Raw genomic sequence first — 20323 nt, forward strand, 5'->3', positions numbered from 1 at the left:
TTGGTTTCCACCAATAAATGTAGTTTCCACATAAGTTTTACTATCAGTAGTGCTCGACGTGTGTTTCAGTGCTGACGGCATTAAAAATATATTTGTATTTACCTCTTATATCGATGCCTCATAATTACAGAAATAAATCCTCCTGGTTACCCTGAACTTCTACAAGCACAGAGACCCCCAAATAGCCCCACCCCAGTGTTGCCCAGCTTAGGTATTTGAGAAGATATTTAAGATGTTCTCCTGGTAGATTTGGTATGGCCCCACTTTCCCTATTCTTCAGTATAATTAGATTTCAAAAAAGTACACATTGCTTCAGTTTTAAGCTTTTATGCATAATAATTGACACAATAAAAATCATCACCTGGTCCTTGGCAGGCGTTAAATAAACTCAGTCTCAGACAAACCACAAAACATTGCATCTTATGCCATTTCATTAGTCATTTTGTAAAAATGAATCTAAAGTTCAGAAACAGTGTGTGACAAACTAACTGCACTCTTACTGCTTAGTGCTAGGAATAGAGGGTAAGTAGCAGCCAGCTATTAACAATCAAATCAGCTGACTAATCTGATTATCATTTAATAATTATTTGAACAACAAATGTGAGAACATCTATAAATGTAGGGGTTTGGCAGTATCCTGCACTGGATCATTCAGGTGTGTGTTAACACAATGGCAAGGAGGAAAGATATCAGCAGTGAACTGAGAGCTAATTAATTTCTACATCATACAGACCAGTTTGTTCTTAAGTGGGACGACAAGTGAAACTCCGCTTTCTGTCAGTGTAAAGATCTGCAGCTACACATTAAGTCCCAGATGTATCTCAATGTAAGAAAAAGAATGGCATTTTCAGCAGTCTCTGTTTTTTCCACATGATGTGTATAATTATAGAAAAAGTTCTGGTTGTACATTGCCTAAACCTAAATCTCCATCGATCATGAGAATCATGAACATTTCCATCATTTCCTAGGGGCTTGTGTTTGACACCCCTGCTTTAAAATATCAGTTCTCACCACTAGAGCTCAGTGTTGCTATAGCCTTGATGTAAAGTGTGTATGTGTGTGTGTGTGTGTGTGTGTGTGTGTGTGGTTCATGATTTTTTTAAATTTCACTGTTGATTGAGTATTTAAACAACCTCCACACATAAATCCATTGATTTAGGGCTGAATTTCTGTGCGAATGTCATCACTTTGTTATACTTTGTGAAGTCTTCGTTGGTATTTAATGGTGACGAGCACTGACCTGTAGATTCAAATAACAGCACAATGTCAACTGAATCTTTCAGCCGGCTGTCCGTCTGATCAGTCAGACTCTGTGGACCTGCTATAAACAATCACTTGATTTGTTTTTCAGCAGGAAATATACACACGCACGCACGCACGCACGCACACACACACACACACACACACACACACACACACACACACACACACACACACACACACAGTGGAGGGTGGCTGGGAGCCTGCTCATCTGCCCTAAGATAAAGAGATATTTGTTCATGTGGTTACATAATGACCGCAGAGCTGTGAGCTAACAGTGAGGTGAGGACAAGCAAATTCCACACAGCCTCCCACCAGTCTCTGGTTTCCCCACTACTTTGAATTCTTTTAAAATCCAAATTAAATTTTTTCCTGCCAGTCATGTGGAAACTTTGATCTACTAAATACAAGTTATTACAAGTATGTGTGCATATATTTTTTGTATTACATGGGGTTTTTTCCTATAGAAAACAACTGAATCAAAAATTCATGGAAAACAGCAGTCTAAAGACGCAATAGGAAAATTTCAAGCAAATGAAACTATAATGTCAGTCAGTAAAGGTGCGCTTCCATGGAGGATACGGTGGCTGTCTGCAGCCTTCAATTATGTATTACATGAAACCTCAAGCCACAGCAGAGAGACTCTTCCCACTGTTTTGCATTTTAAATTTGCATCTTGCCAGAGGCTCAGGTGCTCAAAGTCAAACCTATCCTCTGGGCTGGACCCAGGAGTTGGTGAAAGTAAATCTGACGAGATTTCCTCTTTGTCTAAAAGCAAAAAGCTCCCAGAAGGGCAAACAGTGCCTTGTTGAACTATGTTTTAATGCTTACAAATGAGACCTCACAAATTTCACATTAACTGACTTTTTAAATTCTGTAACAGAAATAACTATAAAGTAAATATTAAAGCCCGTCAGTGTAGTCAAACAAATTACAAGTGATTAAACTTTATAAAACAGATAAATATGAGTTCAAGCTGAGATGTATGATAATTATTTCTAATGAAACCAAAAAAGACTTTGCTGCACTTTTTTGTGGCAAAAAGAAAAATTTGGAATCAAGACTGTTCTTTGGTAACAAAATTATTTTGGTGGCCTAAAATGCAATACACTTCATGATGCACAGGGCTTTTATCATATAGACAGGCCTATTAAAAGTATAGGGATATTAGATCCATCCATCCATTCGCTTCCGCTTATCCTTTTTTTCAGGGTCGCGGGGGGCGCTGGAGCCTATCCCAGCTGTCATAGGGCGAGGGGCGGGGTACACCCTGGACAGGTCGCCAGTTTGTCGCAGGGCCAAGGTATATTAGATCATTTTAGGAAAAACTAAGATAACGCAATGGATAAACTACCACTGCTTTCCTAATTTTGTTTCATTTAAAAACATTTTAAATGAAACTTGGAAGTGAAACTTGCTTTTGCTGTAAGGCATAAAAAATGTAAACAATTTCTTTCAATGAAAAGAATAAAAATACAAAAATAAACATTTTCTGACATTTCTTTTGCTAACAATAATTAAAATGGTGCTTACAGTATTGTGCAAAAGTCTTGAGTCACTCCTCGTGTCTTCATATTTTGCTAGAGGAATGTGAGTTTGTACAGTCCAATGTTTGGAACGACCACATTTATTCTTCAACACAGCTTGAACTCTCTCGGTCATTTCTCTAAGTAGTAATAGTTCTCCAGGGTCCTTAAAAAACACTCAACGCTCTTCTTTAGATGTTGGCTGATTTTTGCTCTGTTCTCTATTAAGATGACCTCACACTGTTTCAGTAATGTTAAGGCCCAGGCTCTGGGTGTCATGGTCTGTGGTGGGTGGCTGGAATTTCCATAAGGCTCCTGAACTTACCTGGGATCCGCCCCTGGGCAGGGTCAACTCCTCCAGCTCCTGCACACCTGGAGCCTATTGCAGGCAATCAAGCCAGAGGGATTTAAGCCACACGTTGATGGTCATTCACTGCCAGTTCATCATCAACCCATGTTTGTAACAGGCCTTATGTTTTAAGTTCTTGCTGTGATTTAGCTTGCTAACAAGACTTTCTTGTGCTGCAGTTGCTGGATTCACCTTGGCTCACGCTCTACCTCTGGACTCAGGATACCAAGCAAACATTTTGAAAATCACTGTGTGCCTCACCTGCCTGCCCTCCTGCCATCACACTACATCTGAAGACCCCGGATCTCAGGTCAGCCTTGCCACGCCACTCAGCTCCCCTGGATTCTCATCACCCCCCCTCAACACTCTATGTCCCCTACTGCAAGTAAGAATTGCTACTCTTACAACTTACCGCTTCAGAGCTACCTCCATTACCTCCCTAACTCCACTGTCTTCTCTCTTCAGTGTGACTGTTCCCTGCTCAGCTCCACTCTGCATCTCAGGCCCCGTTTCCTCGCCCTAGCCACGTTTCCCAGGCCACGTCACGCCAAACTCCACGTCTTATTGGTTTTTTTGTCCTTGCTACGTTTCTTGCACTTAAGCCTAATAAGTCATTGTTACATCATCTGCTGTCTCTGCTCTGGGTTTCTGCACCTGAGTCCTGTTCAGTACAGACCACTCTGTCCTGTGACACTGGGGAGGTCAATACATGGCTCCTTTGAAGAAAAATATAAAGAAATGAAGGGTGGCTCAATACTTTTGCACAATACTGTAAGGAGAATTTTAATTGTCTGCACATTATGTCTTACCTATGTTTAAAATGGCAGTTTTCCAAATATCAAAATCTTCATGACATAAAATGACTGAAGTCTTTCAGCTCTTCTTCAGGCTGACTTTGAACACTTCATCTGGTACAGAAAAACATCATCCATCACCATGTTTAATCAGCCAGTATGGATATTTGACCAATCTGAGAAACCCATTTACTGCCAAGTAAGGCCTTAGAAGTCCTACCTGATTTGTCAGCTAATAACTGTCCAATGGCGTTACTGGCTTTCTACAGCTGGTAAACATGCTGTAATTAAATTCATTCATTTGGATGTCAGTTAATTGTTTCTTGATGAAAAGCAGCAACACTCCCTCTGCAGTCGCAGGGCGAAAAAGAGACTTAACAAAAAAAGCCATTAATTAGTTTAACTTTCCCTTCACATACTGCTGCGGTTGTAAAGTACATCACGTATCATCATATCCATGATTTCTGACCTCAGTTTCAGAATAAATTACACCCTGGTGTATTCACCTACACATAAGCAGACACATATGCCTCCACATAGTGATGTCGTCTAGGGTGACACAGACGTGCAGCCCGACTGAGCAGTGGGAGGCCAGTCGGGTAGTTTGCGTCTGTTCCAGATGAGTCACAGATTTTTATCCTTATTTTTAGAGATGTGTGAATGTAAACAGTGAATTGTGCCCAAGGGCGTGGAGGCATGTGTGAGCCTTTACTCAGTCAGTGGGCAGCTGTCCTCAGCAAATCAGGGATGTTTGGGTAATAAAATTGCATTAAAGAAGCTGGGAGTGGACTGAAACCAGTAGAATAAAAGGCAGTGATGTCCAGTCAACCCAGTTTTATGCTTCCTTCACACACAGGTACAATAGTTTGTGCTCCTCAGTCTTGTTTAATCATGACTTTATAGATACTCCCGAATTAACACCTCAGTGCCCAGTGCTATTTAGGCTATTATATATATTGGTGTTATATAAACCCGCCACTGAGGATAGAGCACATCGAAGCATAGTTAGAAAGAGAAAGAAATGGGATGTAGCCTTGGCTGCCGTACCTGAATTCTCACTTTATAACACCATGTCTGGTGTCTATCTGTAAAACAACAGGCCATGAACTCGCTTTGGCAGTCACCTATGACCGCATAGCCTTCCAAACAATGGTTTTATGTATTCACAGTATTTATCTAATTTCCAACTAAAGCCTAAACTGATGTAATCCATGACTAATCCTATAGAGGCCTAGCGGAGTAGTACAAATCCAGTGACACCCAAAGTCTGGTTTAAGAGGTCAGAAAGTCTTTCTATCCGGTTGTTCAGTGATGACGCGACGAATTCTACTTCCGGGTCTAAAGTAGTCTGCGTTTAATATGGCTTTTGTGTTGTTAACATGTTTAATGTTTTGTATTTTCTTCCATTTGATCTCAAAAAGCTCCTAAAACAGTCAGTGATCACTGTTGACCTCCCTTGGCTTTTATTACCACTAATCATTTATTTAAGCTCAGTTTTTAAAACCTTAGGATGTAACTACAGCCCAGCCCATGCAGCAGTATATGAATGACTAACCTCGTATTGTGGATGGATTATCTCAGTTGTTCTCCTGGCTGAAGTTTGGTCCTTTTACAGCATCCTGCCATGCGATTACATTTGTGCCTGACCACCGAGAACACTCACGTTAACTTTTATTGAGTGGCAAAAACATTAGCTTGTTTATATTATGCTAACATAGCTGTGTCGCTAGCGGTCACGTAGCACATCATTATATACCAGCTAGCCCAACTTCAGTAACCCTACAAACGTCACTGCTGTTTAGTTTTGTCTTCATTTATGTTGGAAGTGATAACAGAGCTGTACGTTTTAATTTGTTTCCAAAACCCCGCAGTCAGGACATGCTATATTGTATTTAGATAGAAGCTAGCGAGCTAACTTCCTGCTAACTTCTAACTCCGTTAAATGTCATAAATTCCGTTTTCATGGATGCCTGGATGTTAAACTCAATTGTTACACCTGGTAGAGCAGAACGCTGATCATTTTATTAAAGATGAAAGACTTTAGACAGTTTTTCAACTCTCAGTAATGCCATAGTGATCGTTTGATATATGGACCTGCAGCGGAGTTTAGGCCCAGACACGGCTAGTGACGTCAGACTGAACAACCGGATTGATTCGACCTTCATGGGTTAGCTTGCACAAATAGTTTGTTTATTGTTAATCTGTTTTTGTGATGCTTCATTAGAGTAATTAAGAGGTCAGTGTAAATGAGGATGATAGGTTGACAGGGATGTGCACAACAAGCGCCTCAGGCCAGCTCAGTGCCTGGTAGACAGCGTCACCGCCAACGTTATGTAACACACTAATTACGTCTTGGCTCGATTTCGCCTGTCCTCTGTTGCGTGTGTGAACCATTTTTCTGGCTCTTTCTGTGACTGGACAGTCCATTTGATTCCATTCAGTGGTTAAAACCCGCTAGACATGGGCTCTCCTAGTGTTAATGCTGCTCTGTGTGTAAGAGCTGGATGAAGTACAAGAGCTGGGATTTGATGAACTGAATGAAACAGACAGGAATGAGGTTATGACATGATTTTATCATGCTGTGATAAACAATCACTCCCATTATGTCATCAATTTTCAGTATTTACTCTGATTATTTCATGTCATTTCCAGACAAAGAACAATTTTTCTTTTTGTTTGTTTGTTGTCTAGTATTAATCTCAAGTTTTACATAGTATATTCCTAATTTTTTTGAAGCATTTTCATATATACAGTACACACATACACCATTTCACATTAGCACTGCTTGTGTGGAAAAGGAAAGAAATTTACCTCCTGTGATAAGGAGTCTAGATCTTAGGGAGCATGTTTTGGTAAAATGAAATTACACAATCCCATATTTTGACATTAAAAGTCCCTTTTTAATCATTGCAATAAAAAGGTCTTCATGGCTGAATACTGTCATACAATAAAGTAACACACTAACTTCTAACTATCATTTGTCGTGGGTTAATTCATTTCACAGCACATCTACGTCACATGCATATCTACAGGGAGTGCAGAATTATTAGGCAAATGAGTATTTTGTCCACATCATCCTCTTCATGCATGTTGTCTTACTCCAAGCTGTATAGGCTCGAAAGCCTACTACCAATTAAGCATATTAGGTGATGTGCATCTCTGTAATGAGAAGGGGTGTGGTCTAATGACATCAACACCCTATATCAGGTGTGCATAATTATTAGGCAACGTCCTTCCCTTTGGCAAAATGGGTCAAAAGAAGGACTTGACAGGCTCAGAAAAGTCAAAAATAGTGAGATATCTTGCAGAGGGATGCAGCAGTCTCAAAATTGCAAAGCTTCTGAAGCGTGATCATCGAACAATCAAAGCGTTTCATTCAAAATAGTCAACGGGGTCACAAGAAGCGTGTGGAAAAACCAAGGAGCAAAATAACTGCCCATGAACTGTGAAAAGTCAAGCGTGCAGCTGCCAAGATGCCACTTGCCACCAGTTTGGCCATATTTCAGAGCTGCAACATCACTGGAGTGCCCAAAAGCACAAGGTGTGCAATACTCAGAGACATGGCCAAGGTAAGAAAGGCTGAAAGACGACCACCACTGAACAAGACACACAAGCTGAAACGTCAAGACTGGGCCAAGAAATATCTCGAGACTGGTTTTTCTAAGGTTTTATGGACTGATGAAATGAGAGTGAGTCTTGATGGGCCAGATGGATGGGCCCGTGGCTGGATTGGTAAAGGCAGAGAGCTCCAGTCCGACTCAGACGCCAGCAAGGTGGAGGTGGAGTACTGGTTTGGGCTGGTATCATCAAAGATGAGCTTGTGGGGCCTTTTCGGGTTGAGGATGGAGTCAAGCTCAACTCCCAGTCCTACTGCCAGTTTCTGGAAGACACCTTCTTCAAGCAGTGATACAGGAAGAAGTCTGCATCCTTCAAGAAAAACATGATTTTCATGCAGGACAATGCTCCATCACACGCGTCCAAGTACTCCACAGCGTGGCTGGCAAGAAAGGGTATAAAAGAAGAAAAACTAATGACATGGCCACCTTGTTCACCTGATCTGAACCCCATTGAGAACCTGTGGTCCATCATCAAATGTGAGATTTACAAGGAGGGAAAACAGTACACCTCTCTGAACAGTGTCTGGGAGGCTGTGGTTGCTGCTGCACGCAATGTTGATGGTGAACAGATCAAAACACTGACAGAATCCATGGATGGCCGGCTTTTGAGTGTCCTTGCAAAGAAAGGTGGCTATATTGGTCGCTGATTTGTTTTTGTTTTGTTTTTGAATGTCAGAAATGTATATTTGTGAATGTGGAGATGTTATATTGGTTTCACTGGTAAAAATAAATAATTGAAATGGGTATATATTTGTTTTTTGTTAAGTTGCCTAATAATTATGCACAGTAATAGTCACCTGCACACACAGATATCCCCCTAAAATAGCTAAAACTAAAAACAAACTAAAAACTACTTCCAAAAACATTCAGCTTTGATATTAATGAGTTTTTTGGGTTCATTGAGAACATGGTTGTTGTTCAATAATAAAATTATTCCTCAAAAATACAACTTGCCTAATAATTCTGCACTCCCTGTAAAACGCACATCCCAGAAAAACTTTCCTTTTGGATTTATATGTAGCAATAAAAAATCCTGATGTTGCTCTGAGTAAAGGGCAGCTTTCTCCAGCACTGACCTGAAACCAAATTGTGTGACTGCATAAGCAGGTTCTGCATCCACACACAAACAAGCACACACACAGTTGTGTTGTCATATCCTGGTGGTGACATCTAATTGACATAATGCTTTCCCTAGCTGTTTACCTTGACCCTAACCATAAACTAATTGTAACCCTGACACTAAAACCACATTTTGAGTCTCGATAATGACTTCAAACTTGTGGGGGCCAGGATTTTGTCCCCATAAGGGCTGTTGGACCCCACAAGTATAGTAAACTTCCAATTTTTGGTCCCCACAAAGATATGCAAACATGGTGCACACACACACACACACACACACCTCACTGCTGCCTGAGCTCTTATCAAATTTATGTATATTTTTTAAAGTAGGTCAGGAGATTAATCCTCACAATGATCACCATATTACACAATGGGTTTTTTTTCTGTATAATCCCAATGTGTGAGAAATAGTAGAAAGGTAACGACTCCATTCAGTTGTCCTGCCTTGCTTTCATCTCCCTCTTATAACATTATTGACCCGTTTATGTAACTGCCTATGCAGGGCTCGTCACTGTCGAGTAAGCTCAATTTAACACCTGTCAAAATAGGCCTGGCCCTGCTTCTGACTGATGCATCTCCAAGTTTCTGTCTATATCTGAGCATGAATATGGCAAAATTTCACAGTTTGCCTACTCACAGCTAAATATTTTGCTTCCATGTCCTCATTCAGCTGCTCATTTTGTGCTACTTTACTGAGTGTAAATGAACTGCACGCGTTAAATTCAATTCCAGCCATATAATCTGAATCTATGCGTGGTATCTTTTGGTCTGATGAGGCTAGAAGTTTTCAAAACAAACCTTACAAACAGGATATGAAGCTAAATCTTGTCAAGTAAAGTGTCTAGGTCAATCTGCTGAAATAAATAGCACAAAAACATGTAATGGTATTAACAATATAACATCAATAAACTGGTTTTGGCACGATAGATCAGTGCAGTGTCCTATAGGAGACATAAATAGCACAGTGTACTTTCGCCTCAGGCTGAGGCAGCAGCTCTAAATTCTGTGGAAAACAATGGAGCAATTCTCAGATGGCAGTGAGACATATGATGCAGCAGATCACATGTTAGTCACTGGGCAGTTAGTCTTCATGCACCTAACATTTTTCATTATTGATTATAATCTTGAATTGACGAGTCCTTAAATCTATTTTATATTTCAAACCATAAGCTGTAATGCGCTTGCATGTGGGTGAGTTTATGTAGGGTTTAGCAGAGGGACTGATCTTAAATTTCGTAGAACCTATCAGGATTTCACGCTGTTCTCAGGTGGAGGAAATTAAAAATAGATTTAATGGACGTTTACCAACAACTGAAACTGCAAACACTTGAAATTAAAAGCAGAAAGCTGTGTTATTTTTCCCCTCTCATGTTTGCATGTTGAGGCATATCTCTGTTTGAGCACGAGTCAAAGATGAGTCCTATAAACATAAAACAAGAGCCAAGAATAAAGTGGAGCAGGCCTAATCTGGGCTTTCCTCCATAAGAACTGAAGACTCGTGGAAGGGGTAGTTGTATAATAATAGTTATTAGATAACTGAAACACTGAGGTGCCGAGATAAAGAAACGAGCTGACAGAAGTGAAAAAACAAGAATGGCCTCAAACTTTAGTATGAATTTCAAAGCAGTCTTTGCAGCAGGTCTTTGTCTTTGTTTCACATGCAGCTGCCTTGAATGTGCAAGAACAAGCGAGAGCGAACGGTGTGCAAGGAAAGGCTCGGCGCTCGTAAGATGTTAGAGCAGATTTAATGAATGAAGCCTACGGGGACGGAAAGTGTATTCATATAGTGATGAGGAGGGGGATTGTTACTCTGGCGTCCCAAAAAGCTTTGACACTATTTCATTCCCGGCAAAGGCTGCTGTTGCCATGGTGATTTTAACCAATGTTATGCAAGTGCTCCACTTCCAGCAGCAACCTTCACAAAGCAATGGGGCACAATGATGCACATGCTCACAAACACACACACACACAATGTCTCATAAATAAATAAGCAAGAATTGTAGCGTAGCGCAACAGTGAATCTGTGTAATATATGTGCTCACACGCATGCTCACAACACAGTGACAGAATGGGATCTCATTAATGGTTGAAAGCAGCCCACTGACCCTGAGGCTGTTATGTAACATTGGTTAACACCCCCCCCACCCCACCCCCCCCCACCCACCCTTCGCAGCACAGTGGAGACGGAGAGCTTATCTTCTCCATCCTCTCATCTATCAGTCTCCCCATCCCTTTGCATGCACACAACTCCGAAACATCACAAAACTGACAGCAGCTCCGCAGCGGATCCCTGGCACTCCATTTAACATGGCAAACACTGGGGTCTGATGGACTCTTGCTAATACAAATACAGTAAGTGCTCATAAATCTTTCCCCTCTTACCAAGACTAAAGCAAGGGTGTCAAGCATAAGGCCCAGGGGCCAGAACTGGTCCGCCAAAGACTCCAATCCAGCTCACTGGATGGCTTTGGAAAATGTGAAGGGCGGCTTAGGTTTTGGGCTTTTAACTGTATCGGCAAAAGTTTTACAACTTTTCCTACTAATGAAGACCTGTCCCATGGCTATTCATACTACACCACAGTTATTAAGTAACAGATAAACAATTAACAACTCCATTAATAATAATTCCATCATCTACCATAGAAATTTCAGGTTTTTGTTTGTTCGTTTTGGTTTTTTTTTTACAATGAGTCCACATTTTGAAAACACATTGTCTATGAATTAACAAAACCTTTTTGTTTTACAATTACAAGACACTCCGAGGAATGAGCTACCACAACTGTCTGCTCAAACTGTAGGGGTTTGAATTTATATTGTAGTCTCAAAGTGATACCGCAGTTACAATCAGCAAGGTTCTAGACTGCGATTGCCAACCCAGTGGACACGCGCTTTCCCTAAATTTCACTCTGCTAATTTTGTGCTTTTGTGATGTATTGAAGTTTATTCCATTTGTTTAATAAATTTCTTTGGTGAACTGCCAAAAACTGTGTGCGTCCTCCCCTTTTGTCATTGCCAAGCAAGGCTGTAACACAGTATTAAGAGCAAGCATAGGTCAACCAGTGGGATCAGTGCTGTAAGCAGATTATCACACTATACTGCAGAATTCCAATAACACACGAATATAAAATATTTTACCTGAGTTATTCTCAATATTTAGCCAAACAAAGACTTAAATGTGCATTAATATTATCACACACGCACATACAGAGGCTAACAAAATCTTCAAAAAGATGATTATTAGCCATTTTGTATTTCCCCATTTAAATACAATGACTAGTTTAGGGAAGTATGTCTATGTCAGACCTTATGAGACAAACCACTCACATTCAAAATCGCGCCAGCATGTAACAGATGGTGATTCGCGGGCAGTAATCCAGCACACACCGTGCTTTATTTTTATGCTACTATAACCAACACCATATCTGAAAAAGGTCTTATAATACTTAGGTTCTCATTTTACAGGAGAACAGCGTGTGCGGTCGTGGATGATTACAGCGTGCGTTAACTGAAATATCAAAATGTTACTTTAGAAATAAAAGACTTCGGTTACATAATCGTGCCTTATACTTCTGACTGATTTCATATCGGGTGCCAGATGGATATCTCTGCTAGCAGGACAGCACATTCCACAGACAGGACAGCGGAGCAGTAATGGCCCATGCACTCTGTTGACACAAGCTTGTCTGCGTAACGGCTCCTCTCCACTCACACTGCTGATGCTGTCCTCACATCACACGAAGCTTGTGACTCCAAGAGCAGATGACTCTGCCACAGACCAGCTGTAGATGACCGGGACTGGCTGAGGCAGGACATGATGCCGTCATCCTCTCGCCCCGCAACAGAAACTCTTCTAGACCGAAGAGTAAGGCTGTAAATATGTTTCGGGGCAAGGAGGAGGTGAGGGTGGTGGTGTATTGGCTGCACAATATTACAAGAAGTATCCACAGTAGCCTGGGCATGTGCCTTAGTAATTCTTCACAGCAGGTGGTGGTGTTGGGGAACAAGCCCCGGCACCTGCTTGCACTGAATTGTCTGCAGTCCTCTCATACTTTCAGTGTTGATGGTAGATATATTAATCAGTCGGTCATCACGGGCTTACTGAGCGGCGCGCCAAAAAGAGGTCAACTGCCTCAATACATTCACGCACCGAGGCAACGAGCACACATTTACATACAATTTGTCTGCCAACATTTCCCTTTGGTTTGAGCAGGAAATGTGGTTTCTCTGTAAACGTGTAAAAAAGTCGAATATTAAAGAGGACACTGATGTTACCACAAACCAAGTTTTTAATTTTTCTGTGAACAAACTGTGGACAGCACAGATATACAAGATAGAGGTATCCAAACATGTCAAATAACAATATTTATTAATATCATTATTGTAACATTAATAACATGGAATGTACTACCTTCCATTCACATTTTTTGAACTTTTAGATTATTTTATGAAAGATGTCATATAAATAAATAGCTCTATCTCACCTCTTTCTGACACCTATATGAATATAGTCTCTTTGAATATAGATGAACAGGGGGAGAAGGATGGCAGAATGACCAGGTAAAAGAGGAGAATGGAGGGCGTGCGCTCACCGCCTCTCTTCCCGTGGACTCGCTTCTCATACTACTCCTGCTCTCTATGATAGCCCTCAGACTAAACACGCACTCAGCAGAAGTGCATGTTTGCGTGTGCAAAATGACAACACTTTTCTTTGGAAATCAGACACAAGGAAACACTTCTACTGTCTCAAACTGCCTTTACTTTTTGCTGCCTACCCTTTTTTCTAATGGTTACTTAATGGGTTAAAACAGAACGGTGACAACAGGTAAATCACTGCATCATTCACACAGATGGCTTTTATGTTACTTGCAGGTCTGTTTCACATCCTGAGGATGGACGTACTCAACGGCCACATCGAGAAGCACCAGTGGCAGAAACAGGAAGGGGGTCCGATCAAAGACCAGCTACAATGAAGTCCAACTTTGACGATAAGAGAAGGAATTTCTCTCCCCTTTAATGCAGTCTGCTCTTCCTCCATTCGTTCAAGGTTCAGACAGTGTGTTATTGTGCCTCTGTGTTTGAACGGATGAATGTTATGTCAGTATTCAGTCTGTACTTTGGTTCTCCAGCTCAGAAATGATGGTGATCAGGTTCTGGAGACCAAAGATGTAGCCGCTGTCCTGGCCCTCGTGGACCACGCTGTCTTCCCGGTAATGTCTGCAGGTGGTGTGGGCAAAGTCTATCATTCTCACATCCACCACGGAGCTGTGAGTGTCTGAGCGGGACAGGTGAGCCTGGCTGATACCTGAGCTCCCGCTGCTGCTGCTACTATCACTAGATGTGGAGGGACTGTGCGGAAAACCAAGCGCACCTGCAACTTCACCCACCTCCTCCTCCTCCTCCTCCTCTTCGTCCATTTCTGGCTCGGCTTCCACCTCCTGGTCCTCATCATCCTCATCTTCTTCCTCTTCAGAGAGCCCGTCCTCAGTGTGTCGGCGTGTGTGTTTTCTGTGTGGAGCTCCATCATAGATGATGAGCAGAGAGCTGGAGTAAAAGCGGTAGGATTCGCAGGCCTCCAGTGCAGCCTGCATTTCTCTGAGCCTGCTGAGCACCGGGGAAAGCAGTTCGTGTCGCAGACGCCGACCGCTGTGGAAGAATTGGAACAGAGCCTCCTTGAAGCCCGCAAGGGTCAGTTTACGGCCATGGTACTTATTCATAAACATCAGCTGATCTGTGTCACTCTGGTACACCTGTAGTGATGAGAAAACATGGAGAGGATGAAAAAGCTGGAAAAGAGTTCACAGACTCTCAAACATCCGCATTAAAATGGCTATAGAGTGTATCTGCAGTCAATCTTTCCACCTCACCTAGATATTTTGGGCCTTATTCAAAGTTTTCAAACAGACAGACGTGTTCTCGTATAATTAAAAGGCCAGCGTGTTTCAGGCTAGATGGCTATAAAACAAGTTAATCAGATTACAATAGGAACTGTTGCAGATTTTGTAGCATTGTAGGGTAAAAGCATTAACTTTTAACAGTCGCAGTCTTGGGCACTAAAGCTGGATTACCCACATAAACCACCAAGACATTGTTTCAAATTGTGTTTTCAGACAATTGACAAACAGCTGTAATGTTTTAAATGGGTGAGCCTTCTGTCTGTTTCCAGTTTTTACGCTAAGCTACAAATCAGCTTATACAGCATTCAATAGACAGACATGACAATACTCTTATTTCATGTAGCTATATTTCCCCAAATATCATCTTCTATTTCTTTTCTATTTCTTTAAGAGTAAGAAATGAGTACAGATAATAGCGTTTGCCTGAAAGCTCACCTGCATACCACACAGACGGACTCCTATTAAGGCCGATGTGCTCTGCTGGCACTTGCGTATCTGCATGGCCTTCTTCTCCTCTGAAGCGTCGTCTCCATGCTGTCGCGTGCCCATCTTTAGGTCCAACACGCATGGCACGGTGTGCCGCCAGGTCAGGTTTTCAAGCAGAATGAATTCTGAGAAAATGAGTCAAGGAAGACAAGACAGACAAAAACACTTTCTTCTGGACTAACCAGTTTTAAGTTCAACCTGCTGGACGAGGTTGAATGAGAAAACAACAGAACTGAGCGTTTCCTCGAAAGATTCAGCTCCATTAACATTTGTCCTTGCAATATGTAAAATCAAATCAGAGCAACATCAGGTAACCGATAAGAGTGCTTTTGAAATGCAATGCCATAGAACAGAGAACCGAATAGCTGCACAAGTATTAGATAACGGGCAGCAGGAACCTAATCCACTGATAACCGTAATCTGGTGGCTTACTTGGCCAGGACTCATGCCATGTACACTGGCCTGGAACCTACAATGCATTTCATTACAATCCCCCCCCCCCAAAAAAATAAATAACATTACGTAGCTTTTCTCTGCAGTCACATATGAGCCAGTTTCAAGAGAAAAGTCAGTCAGCGAAAGGATACTGTACTGGTTGCGGTGTTTAGCATTCTCCTTCATCCTCTGCAGGTGCTGCTGGTGACACTTGAGGCTCCAAGGGTTGTGTTTGAGCTGTGGGACAGCGTTACTGTGGCTGTGCTCCAGTCGGTAGTAGAGCACCTCGGCCTGCTTCAGCCACTCCAACTCCATGTCCTCCTGCAGCTTTTGAACACTGAATGAAAGACAGGGAAAGAAAGCAACCACTGTAGTTACACATGGCTAAAGAGCAGGAAATGGGGAGTAAAGTATGGAGAAAGAAAAAATTCCTGGAAAGGGGTACAAAGTGGAATCTTTCGCTTTCAGTTTTCCTTGTTTAACCCCAATAATCCCTCCCCAGCACAGGGCTAACTAAGTCAAAGTTTTCCTTTTGTATAAAGGCATTAGAATGAATCTATTGCAATTATGCAACAATGACTCTTTGACCCTCTCTCCAAGGATCAGCCTCCAGCTGTATTTAAAGACAGTTAGGCTTAAGATTGTATGTATCAGTGTGTGCATCATAAGTCGTGGTATGTCTCTACAGCTACATTCACGGAAAATTTAAAGTTGGTTATGACGTAATACGGGTGCATAACGGCTCCTAAACCATCTTTAATTTCTTTTACATGAGCAGTGAGATCAGCGTGAAAATGACTCACTTTGCTCCCACCTGCTGAGGCATCAAACACGTCTTATCTTATCATGACTAACAGGTTCCTGAGTCAACTACTGTCTGTGATAGGGTATTTCCTTCCGCCTCACCTTTTCTCCTTGTCTTTACGAGAGTTGCGGCTTCGGCCATCTTTGCTGTCCGCTAGCAGCGAGGAGGCCATCATTTTCCCCCAAGTCATCATCTTACTCTTGGGGTCACAGTCCACCGAGTGCTCATTGTTCACCAGATCTGTGGCTGGGTCACTATCAAGGGGGTAGGCGATTAGGCAAAGATTCCCCTCCTCGTCCTCCTCGAAGCTCACGGACACCACACCTGAGACGGAGACAGAAAGGTATGTTTTAGACACAGACTCACTGAACAGTGATGGGAATTTGTTTCACAGGAATCTATCAAAGAGGATCACAAACTTAAAGGAAATCTCTTCACTGCTTTAAGCAGCACGATACAAAACTATGACTGAAGTGGATGGTTGACGCACACTGAGCTCTAATCAACACATTCAAATAACAGCCCAAACACAAAAGACACCAGGCTATAAAAACTTAGGTCAGAATTCAGTTTATTGATTACCACCAATTATCTGAAGTAAACTAATCAATAGTATACATACACTGTAAACGTGTAGGAACCAGAAAGCCACGTACAGGAGAAAGCATCAGAAAATATATGATTCTAACAAAAATAACAGGAGCATCAGTGAGTCAGAAAAGTTTGGAAGATTCAAGTTCAGTAACTTCAACAGAAAATATATATTTCCATAATTTTCCCATTTGCTTTTGTCCAAAACAGCTGCACCCGTTCCTCTTCATGCACGTCCCATGTATGGCTGAAGCACAAGCTGAGAGAAGGTGAAGCATGTAGCAAGCAAGTATGCCTCATTGTGAAGACAAATACAAATGGGGGAAACTGTTGACATGGAAAACAGTGCACAGGCGTCACGAAACAGTCAATTTACAGAGTGAATTTAACTTAATCACTTCTGGGGTTTGTTGGAACTATTATATGGGACAGCAAACTGAAGGCAGCACAGTGCTTTTTAGGAAGACCAGAGACATGCGTTTGCTCTATATCACCTTACAATTCTCTGTTGGTGACACAAAAGAACCGGCTCCACTGCTCTTTGAGGGAGGGTCTTAGATAGCATTTAAAGAGGATCTGCTGTAGTGTAACGTGAAAGGAAATAAGGACACAGTAGCAAAGGGCTTTGCTGTAAAGAACAGGCCTTTCTGCTGTAACTCATAGTTTAATCCCTTTAATCCATCACACTCTCTGAATGAAAGAATGAGATGAATGCAGGAACAATGTTGGCTATGTAAATAAGAGATGGTATGTTTAACCGGTCCAACAGTTTCTGCTTGCTATCGTCACTCACTATGCCTCATATTTGACAACCTTTAAAACAAAAAGAAAAAAAACGTGGGAGTGACTCAAACGTCAGTGAAATAATACAAAGCCATTCAGTGGTTTTGTGAGTCACCACCTACGTTGACCTTTGCAGGTGATGACCTCCAGCAACTGCCTGAATTTCTGGATCCAAAGGAGGAAGAATCTCACATAGTTCCCTTTTCATCTCATTGGTGTGTTGCCCGGTAAAAAGAAAGAAGTAAAACAACACAAAAACAGTGGCTCGCAATTGCTCACCTGACTTACCTTCAGTTCATCACTCAGCTAGCCAAGCAGCACAATTGAAAGGCCCGTTTGTCCCAATTACAACCTCAGCTACAGCACCCTCCTGTGGCACAATGCGGTATAAACCTGGCAAGCGCCTACTTGTGCAGACATGGGCATCTCTAGTTCCTAATAATCTAAAATTGCACACTTGACACATGCAAGCAGGCTCTGCACACATCTATACCTATCTGATGTATGTATGCACAAAAAAGAAGTACGCACGTAAAGAAAGAGACATGCATGAAAAAACACAGTAGTTGTCATTACCTCTGTACTGGGGGGTAAACCTCCTCATTGCTGCAGGCAGACTTTTGTAGAACTGATGCTCGCGGGGAATGAGAGGCTTGCAGATGGTCTGCTCTCCAAAGCGTAGGACGCAGGAATGTCCCCCGACCTGGTGCACGAAGGGCTCAAGCATCACTCCTTTCTCCATGTAGCACTGCTGGTGCTGCAGCTTGTTCTGTTGCTTTTGTTTTTGCTCCGCATCCATGACCTCCTGGGCCTGAGCCTCCACAGCCGGACTCATCCTCCTCTGGCCCTGACCACACTGCCGCGGGCATTAGACTCCTGACGCACGCACCAACAATATGGTGGGGGCCCTTTCCGGCAGGGACTCGCACACACTCACGGGCTACAGATCCCCAGAGGACTAGTCCTAACACGCTGCATTAAAGATCGCAGTTTGTTTTTATGAGTTATTCCCGCGGTGCTTTCCGAAGCATTTGCTGCGATGGTGATCTGCTGTGCCGATGCTCTCACCGATACTGCTGCTCGAAAACAAAGGACAGGAAGGAGGAAGAGAAACAGAAAACACGACTCAGGTTTACTGAATATTCAATTCCTTTCGGCTCCTTGCCTTACAGTCCTTGTAGCCGGGTAGAAAAAAACAAAACAAAGCCGTCTTATGTCCTTTATATATTAAGGTTTGGAGTTGTGCTGCTGCGGCGGCAGATAAGGCGACCAGACACAGCTCGTGCTTGTGCCTTCTCCGCAGACTCGACGCCTTATGACAGACGAGAGCTGGCTCACTACTGGTAAAGCTCTCAGGAGCCTGACACTCGGCCCGCCCTATCACAGGCAGCCCACCAATCACGTGCATCTAAAGCAGGTTGTTGGGTGGCAGCCCAGAGAAGCAAGCAAACAAAGACAGGGGTGGGAGGGGGCAGTCTGGGTGAAGGGAGAGAGGAAGAGGAGAATAAAAACAAGGAGGGAGGGCAGAGCTGAACTCAGCTGTTTCTCTGCGCGACAGCGGGGGTTTTAACAAACTGGCAGAATAAGCACCAGCATTTCCTTAAAAGACGTACGGTGTGGGGGAGAGAAGCACAGAACTAGGACAGGAGTTAAACACACAAACTGACATCCAATGCAAAACGGCAGTCAAATATAAGTAAAAAAGTCAAACTAGACTCCTGGATGAACAAGCAGCTTTGCTCTTCCAGGAAAACATGCAAAAAGGAAGACGCCTCGAATTTAACGTCACTCTTAGGAGATTTTTTACATACTTGTAATTGTTCCTCATACAATTTACTGCATAGCATAAATTTAGGTTTTCTGTAATTACTGCTAAAAAAATAGTTAACTTTAATTTCTTTAAAAATATTGCAATTTAACAAACCACCTTTCACATTTTAGTAATAACAGGGTAGCAAACAGCATGATTAAAAATGGGGGACCCCTCTCTTCAGTTTACAATCTATATTAAAGCGTTGTTGATAGTAAAGCCGGCTCCATTCGCATAACCTTCTACTGTTTTCAGTGATTTCTTCAGTCGCTGTTGGTTTCAGAGCTGTGTTGTTATGAAGTAAAGGCGTTGGTAGGAGTGACGTGTAAGGTTTCTAAGAGCTTGTGCTCTGACTTGAGTGGAAACTATAATCCTCATCTTGCACTCTCCCAGACCTCCTTGACATAGATTATCGTAGCAGGCAAAACAACATCTGATTAAACCAGTCGCTCACTGCTAACTGCAGTGAGGCTAACTTTAAACTGCTGACGAGGAACGCGTGTAAGTGCACAGTGTACTATTCCCAAAACATATAAATGCATGTTTACTGCCTCCAACATATCATAACATGTTTTGTGTGCACATATCAGTGTGTGCTTTAAGTTAGAGATGGTGACTGGCTGGGGTTGTAGGAAAAGAGTCAGCACTAATCTCTCTAATCCTGTCTCCTGGAACAAAAGGGGAAATGGGCCATGATAAACAAGCAGGGAATATTCCCAGTTAAATAAACGAGTATGTTCAGTGCAATTACCTATTTTTGTGGACAAAAGATAGGGTGGGGCAGCCACCGACTTTTGCACATCTCCCTTTTATCTGTGAGCAGTGAGGCTGAGGCTGCTAAACTAAAACAAACA

The 20323-nt window shown here is 42.3% G+C and overlaps 1 protein-coding gene across 1 annotated transcript; it reads right to left on the reverse strand.

The window, feature by feature from the left end:
* Positions 1-12933: 12933 nt before the first annotated feature.
* LOC120715894 (inositol hexakisphosphate kinase 2-like) lies at positions 12934-18986 on the reverse strand. The gene is made up of 5 exons (XM_040003144.1): positions 18236-18986; positions 16387-16609; positions 15633-15817; positions 14995-15170; positions 12934-14412 (listed from the first exon to the last, which is right to left on the reverse strand). Exons 1-5 carry the CDS (start codon positions 18492-18494, stop codon positions 13768-13770), a joined length of 1488 nt encoding a protein of 495 aa, XP_039859078.1. The 5' UTR covers positions 18495-18986; the 3' UTR covers positions 12934-13767.
* Between the last annotated feature and the right edge of the window lie 1337 nt (positions 18987-20323).

The sequence above is a fragment of the Simochromis diagramma genome, unplaced genomic scaffold (genome assembly GCF_900408965.1).
Source record: "Simochromis diagramma unplaced genomic scaffold, fSimDia1.1 OVJJ01000646.1, whole genome shotgun sequence".
Classification (NCBI taxonomy): Eukaryota; Metazoa; Chordata; class Actinopteri; order Cichliformes; family Cichlidae; genus Simochromis; species Simochromis diagramma.